Source organism: Cydia pomonella, chromosome 22 (genome assembly GCF_033807575.1).
Source record: "Cydia pomonella isolate Wapato2018A chromosome 22, ilCydPomo1, whole genome shotgun sequence".
In the NCBI taxonomy this organism is placed as follows: domain Eukaryota; kingdom Metazoa; phylum Arthropoda; class Insecta; order Lepidoptera; family Tortricidae; genus Cydia; species Cydia pomonella.
The window spans coordinates 6324000-6331155 of record NC_084724.1 but is presented as its reverse complement, the minus strand read 5'-3'; the positions used below and the strand labels follow the sequence as shown (position 1 = coordinate 6331155).

The 7156-nt window shown below is 36.3% G+C and overlaps 1 protein-coding gene across 1 annotated transcript; it reads right to left on the bottom strand.

The window, feature by feature from the left end:
* Positions 1-82: 82 nt before the first annotated feature.
* Positions 83-7043, bottom strand: LOC133530083 (origin recognition complex subunit 6). The gene is made up of 6 exons (XM_061867913.1): positions 6795-7043; positions 6460-6586; positions 5273-5461; positions 3253-3308; positions 1487-1650; positions 83-909 (listed from the first exon to the last, which is right to left on the bottom strand). Exons 1-6 carry the CDS (start codon positions 6866-6868, stop codon positions 461-463), a joined length of 1059 nt encoding a protein of 352 aa, XP_061723897.1. The 5' UTR covers positions 6869-7043; the 3' UTR covers positions 83-460.
* Positions 7044-7156: the final 113 nt, after the last annotated feature.

Below are 7156 nucleotides of genomic sequence, written 5' to 3'. Positions count from 1 at the left end.
TTTTAGAACGCCATTTGACTTTGGTCCTTATTCTTTCACTGATATGTGTTAAATTTGTTAAATATCAAATAGTGGCGCCGTCTAATAGATCAAATCCAAAGGTATAGCGGCATCGTTTCGAGCGATGGCGCCACAACCTTTAGCCGATGCCCGCTAAGATGGCGCCATTTTTTTTATATTTAACAAATTTAGCACATATCAGTGAAAGAATAAGGATCAAAGTCAAATGGCGTTTTAAAAATGTGTCGCTAGATGGCAGTAAATTTACTGTGGCTACAAAATTTTCTTTGATAATCCACCTATATTTCAAATTCTCTTTGACTTAACTCAAGAGTACTTAAACAGGGGTTATGCGTTTTTTCGTAGAAGGAAACATAGTCAACCGCAATAACTTTCTACCAGTCTGAATTTAGTATTAGACCTTAAAAATGCTGTTTATCCTATCTTTGGTAACACTACATCACATATAATTAGGGAACAGCAGTCTAACCCCACCTCCTTTAGTGGGGGTCTTATAAGGGGTGTATTTCATTGGGGTCTTCCTTGGCGACTTTCTAGGAGTTATTTCTTCTGGTACACTTTCTTTCTGTACACTACCGCCTTTTGCCAAGGTACCTGTGTCTTTTTTCGGGGTACCATCTTTTTGGGTACCATTATCTTTTCTAGGGGTACCGCGTAATTCTCTCTGAGGTGTATCGCTTTCCATTTGCGGGTAAAATTCTTTTTGTAAAACGATACGTAACTCTTTTAAAGGAGTCTTTTTGGGTGATTTCTTATTTTCTTTCTCTCTCATTTCTAGTTCTTTGTAGGCGGATTCTAGCATTCGCCGTCTCCAGTCTTCGTATGGCTCTGTATCTGTCTCTGTTGATGTTTCTTCTTTCGTGTCAATTTCCATTTCTTGGTTTTCATCTGAAAATTACATAAAGCTAAATTTTTAACCTACCTAAACATACTAATAGTGTAGCTTAATAGAAATAGCGTCGAAAAAAGTCAAGTGAGTGTAACCGTGATATTTAAATATTTTAGTAAATTTTAAGGGTAATTTAGTTTGCTATTTAGTTTTTTTGCACCTCCTAATTAGTTAATTTAAGTTTCAGTTCTCCACTACCTAGAGGTTGTCTGGAAGAGATCGCTCTGTAGCGATAAGGCCGCCTGTTGTTTACCTCTATCTTCATGTTTTTTATGTGTTTCCATGTACTTTTTTTTCAGAGGTTGTGCAATAAAGAGGATTTGTATTGTAATTTTTTTCTAGGAACTTGTGAAGCAATATTATTTTATTTGTGTAGGAAGTGATTATTTGAGGAAGCCGGCTTGACCAAATCCTAATTTCCTGTGTGGGTGGGAAAGTCAAATAATTTCGCAAAAACCAGTGCTTGCGCAAATTCTTACGATTCAGTTGTAAAAGTGCATTATGCAACTAGGAAAGCGCTAGAACGCAGATAACTATTAATCTTTGTTTAAAAAAAGTTTGAACAAACATTCATACCAGCTATCACTGCAGATTTGGCAGGCCGTCCTCTCTTCTTAGGGGCACTCGCAAATTTCTCGTTCACGAATTTCGTCCAGTGCGCTTCGAGCATCGCCCACTGGGCGGGTTTTAGGCGACACTTCTCGTTTATCTTCACTTTGGACACTTTCACTTTGTTTATTCTGGAATTGAAAGACAGGTTGAATGACAGTCTTGGCCGAATTTTACAAGCACACAAAACGTAAGCGTCGAGTAAGCGTATCGTAAAAACATTACGAGTACGAGACGCGTAGAGTTCAGGACACCAAGCGTCGCGGAAGTATAATCGTTTTATAAGTGAAATTCCGGCTTACGATTAGCTGAAATGTTGCACGCATATGTATATCGGGTGACAATGCAATATCATGATGACATGGAGCTGATCTGATGACGGAGACAGGCCAAAAACTTTTTTAATAACCTATAAACGTTTTAGGCAAAAATTCCATTTGTCTTTTTTGAAGTGAAAACTTCTTTAGCGGCGCTGTGCACTTTTTGTGATGGGGATAAAATGTTAAACTCGCGACAGGTCACGTGACCGACAGATTGAAAATTCGTAAGACGGACACGTGACCTGATCGGAAAACTCCATGACTCAGTGTAAGAGTCGTTGAAATTATGGATGGAAGTTGATTTTTCTGAGAGATAAACTTTTTAATGTTAAATAATTAATCGTTTTGAAGCGTTAGTTTTTTAATAAATTGTCATGTTTGTGTACGATAGCGCAATAAATGAATATTGTATTTTACCACATAAATGATAGTACTTTTATACTGATAATTAAAGCAATTCGTGCAAAATTATTCCCTAACCATTCCAAAATATCAAAAATGCATAACGTTAATATTCAAGTTTTCACTTCTGCCGGCACTCCCGGGTCTCCCGGAGTGCAACCCGTTGGTTTTTTTTAATGCGATGTTTTCGGCTTCAGATGGAACAACAAACGCAACGGTTTAAGCTTAAAACTAAAATCATGTTTAGACCACCACACATATACGAAATATTAAGTTTAGGGTTGAGCATCTGTCTCTCTTCCAACCCGGAAGGACCCCCGGATCTTCCAAGACGCGCAGATTCGATTCCTGACACATACAAATCAGTTTCCTGTAACGTATGTACAATATTTTCATTGAAGCAGACCTATTTTTACAAATAGTCTAGTTTTCCCTTAGGAATGGAAGGTCAGATGGCGATGGCTCTCATAAAAACCAGTCCGTTCTTGGGATTAGTTTGCCAAAAAGCAGATTTGGGTAAAATTTTATGTTGAGATCATAGCTTGCTCCATAACGCGATTGGTTGACGAGTTCGCGTCACGCGCGCGATTGGTCGTTCATGAGTGACACCGTTGAACTAGCATCATTCTTAGTGCCCGTAAGGCCCGTCCTTAGATATATGTCAATGGTTGAAATAGATTAAAAACTGAATTAGAATATAAGATAGGTATTTTTTCCAGGTGTCATCTTCTGGAGAAGTATATCATATATTTTACAGTACATATGGGGCTACTTTATAGCACTAGTGCGAGAAGTAGCATATTACGTTACTGTGTCGAACATTTAAAGGGCCATATGTACTGTAAAACGTTGTACGATACATGTGCGAATAGGTAATTCGCAACTCGTGTCGATTTAAAACACTCCCTTCGGTCGTGTTTTAATTTATCGCCACTCGTTTCGAATTTCCTATTTTTCGCACTTGTATCGTAATGTACTATTATATTATAAAAAACTATTATAAGAACTTACCTTCCAGCTTGATAGACAGCCATGCAGACATACTGTGGTAGACTCATATCCAACTCCTAGAATGAAAACGGTAATTGTTTAATCATAAATAAATAAAATACAACACACAACCCTTTAAGAGGGAAGAATGGCTTTTTGAATCTACCGAAGTTACAGTAATTTTTGTATGTAATTCCATTTCGGGGAAAAAACAGTTTCCACTAACTCAATCTTAACAAATCACTTCGATTTTGATGTCGATCGCTTCAGCATAATATATTCTAAGTTTATAAGTTTCGCGTTTTTGAAATATTTTTGTTTTGCAAATTTTGAAAAAAAAGGAAACCTATACGCCTAGTTTTTCATCATTTCAATAGCATCCTAAAAATCATGGAGAATGGAAAATATTTAGAAGTGGAAAAACGTTTTCTCTTTTTGTATGGACGATTATCTTACAAAATATGGCTAAAGGCCTATAAGCCTTTAATAAAAATAAATAAATAAAATTCTTTTATTTCAGACAGAGTCCATATACAGTATACATCTTAAAATTAAAACCACCAATAAAATAAAATAAAATTAAATTAAAAATCATAATTAGAAATCAGACCACAAATAATTACTATTATACACAATTTATTTATATTATACTATTGAATACACACCGCGTTTTTAACGCGTCATCAACGCGATTCGCATTCGCACGCAAGTCAGACGCAGCTTGTAGACCTTTGCACACCTACATCGACGCGCGTTTGTAGCTAAAACGCGATGCTAACGCGCTTGTAACGCTCGTTTGTATCGACACATACGCGCTAGCCAAATACGTTTTTTTCAGTAGAGACTCTAGGAAACCCCAGCAGTCAAAACAACATGCGCTGTCAACGCGCGTTTATATCGATACAAGCCTTAGAACATTTTAACTGGAGACGCCATATCTGCCGATTTTTGCGGGGGAGGTACGTAACATAAAAATAGCAATGTCAGATAATCGTCAGTCAATACAAAATTATGCACAATTGTGCAAGGTTTTTGGCAGTGGGATAAGCTCTTAAAGGAGATTCTGTCTAAATGCTATAAGATTCAAGCGCGCGTCGACGGCGCGTGCATCGATGAATTCAAACTCGCGACAAACGCAAACAAACTGCTACGAATGAAAAACGCGCCGTTTAGAGAACGCGTGTCGACGGCGCGTTTGACGCGGTGTGCCAGGGCCCGAAGAGTTGCAAAACCATCCTGTATTTATGGCCTTTTTCCCCAATGTGAGGAGTCCGTCAAAATGAGAATAAGATCACAGAGTAAATAATAGTACTATCGTACAGAAAAAGTTATTTGTTTTACAAGGGGGCAAAGTTGTTGTTTAACCGCTCGTGCTAATATTGATACCCAAGCAAGCGAAAGATTCCAAAATTGATTCGAGAAGTGGAATCTTGAGCGTTGCGAGGGTTTCAAGGCACGAGGGTTAAATAAACTTTGCCTCCGAGTGAAACACAACATTTTTCACCACACCAACGTGAGGAAAATACTAGCTATGAAATACCAAAAAAAATCAAACCAAATCAAATCCAAATGAAGTTAATTAAAAATGTACCATCCAAAATCATCATTGAAAAGTCAATTCTACCAGCTAACATAAGGAAACGATTCAAAATTTGCATCTGATTACTTTGCCCCACATGTGGATAAAATGCAACTTTCTCATTAGTTTTTGAACAATCAAGAGGGCCTTTACCAGTTGGTGTGGTGAAAATAAACTTCCTACAAAACCGAAGTTTAACAGCAATTCAGGGACAAATCATGTTGTTCCTTTGTTATGCATGGCACTATCCGTTTCGGCTATTTAGGGTTGTCAAAATTCAAGATTTATCTGTGGTTGTGCATGCAAAGGGACGTCAAGTTGTGCCAACCCTAATAATTGTTCAGATCAATAGCCGAACGGAGCCGAGAATGCCCGAAAGGATCAGTTTCGCCCCCCTGGTAAGATTAACAAATTCTGTGTCAACAAAGAAGCAGGCAATAGCTAGCCGAAAATAAAACACACCACTTTAGAATGTCTCTGGTACTCCTCTAGAATCTTCTCAGCCACCTCCTGTATACCAGTGCACTGCAATGTCACACACATTTGAGCCACTGTTAGCTTACTGCTGTTTATTTCTAGAAGGTTCTCTACCGTCTTCCGGTTACTTGAGTATGCTATAGGCTTCAGGCCGGAGTATTTTATTGCAGTTTTCTGTAAATAAAAAAGTGACATGAGAATTGATAAAGATAAAGTGAAAGACATTTATATGTGACAGTCACATGTACAGGCAACAAAAACAGAAGAACAGAATATTAATTACGAAATGGACCCAAGTCAGCATAATGATGAAGCCAGCACTGGTTTTTGGTAGGGCCCAGTCACAGACTATTTTCTATGGTCTTATATCATGTAATTTAATGTGTCTTGTTTGTGTTTACGAATAAAAATTATTCTATTCTATTTTAGATAGATAAATAATTTAATGCCACAACATGGTTAAATTACAATTATTTTTACACACTTAAGTTACTTATCCTTGACCTAGAAATTATATGTATAAAATTAAGATCCAATTACATCTGCCTATGTGACAATTGGACAGTCTCAGCTATGTGCTGGAAACCCCGCCTTTACGGCGCGGCCTTTATTTTGGGTTAACAATGGTTTGGAGTTATTTGCTTCAATATGATAGCAAGGTGTAAAACATTTTGGTTATAATTTTACATTAAAATGGAGTTTTAATTTTAGTGATTATTTACTATTTTTGGGTTAACAATGATTAATTTGGTGTCATTTGCTTTAATAAGATAGCAAAATGTAAGAAATTTGATTATCTTTTTAATTTTGAAATAAAAACAAATAGCAGTTTTAATTTAAGTGATCTTTTACTATTTTTGGCAATAAAAATGGTTTTTTTGATGTTACATTTATCTATCTGGTAATCAGTTAAATACCAGATGAAAAATATGCTACTTTATAAGGTTTATTAAAAGTTCTAATTAGATTGAAACAAAGTGTATATTGTAATGCTCACATGGACCTAACAAGGTTAAATTAAAAATATTAAATAATAAACTTATAAAGAGTTTAAAAAAAAATATGTAAGAGTAAAGATCTTTTAGCAAACAATAAATCCCACTTAAACAGAACCTGCCTAAATATCCCTGTAAGTTACTCCTGGTGTTCAAATTTAAATGAATAACGCTCACCACATCCAGATCTGCTCCACAGATGCTTGCAGCCAGATCCAGGCAGATCACAAGCTTGCTGGTGTCGGTCAAGTTGGTCCCGGCGACGGTTTTGGTCTGCAGTAGCCGTTCAAACTCCGCCGCTTTGCTGGCATCGCGGAAAACAAAATGCAACGTTAGCTCAACACTACTAAGGTTAACACGTGTTTTATCTATATTTATGCCTTTATTCAGACTCTGTTATTGAAATAAATCTGGTTTCAGAGTATTATTAAAGAGAAAAAAATGAATTTAAGCAGATATTAATTCAGTTATGGCTAAATATACTTTTAAAATACGATACATGCTAAACTTACCTCAAAACCTTTTCCTGCTCACTTAAACCCAATTTAGAAGCTAGTAATTGTAAAGTCTTGTTATAAGAAGCCATTGTTTAAGTATATTACAGATTTTCCTACCTAAATTACTTAAAAATAAAAATAATTAAGATAACAAAAAACGCGCGCTGCGCGGCGTATGGTTTGACAATTTTGACATTGACATTCAGTTGACGGTTATTTTCTGTGTTGCCAGTAAAATATTTTTGACAGCTTTTAGTCTATTGTCTATGGCTTAAGGCTTACCATTCATCAAAATGACTTTGCCAAGCATCACATATATGAGCCAAGCTCCAAGTAAACTTGTTTAACAAAATTTCGTATATATATTTGCAGAATTC

Coding starts and splice junctions, on each gene's coding strand:
- LOC133530083 (XM_061867913.1), bottom strand. CDS start 6,868: ATGGCTTCTTATAACAAGACTTTACAATTACTAGCTTCTAAATTGGGT. Junction 6,587..6,794: donor GAGCAGGAAAAGGTTTTGAG/GTAAGTTTAGCA, acceptor CCGCGATGCCAG/CAAAGCGGCGGAGTTTGAAC. Junction 1,651..3,252: donor GCTGTCTATCAAGCTGGAAG/GTAAGTTCTTAT, acceptor TTTCAATTCCAG/AATAAACAAAGTGAAAGTGT.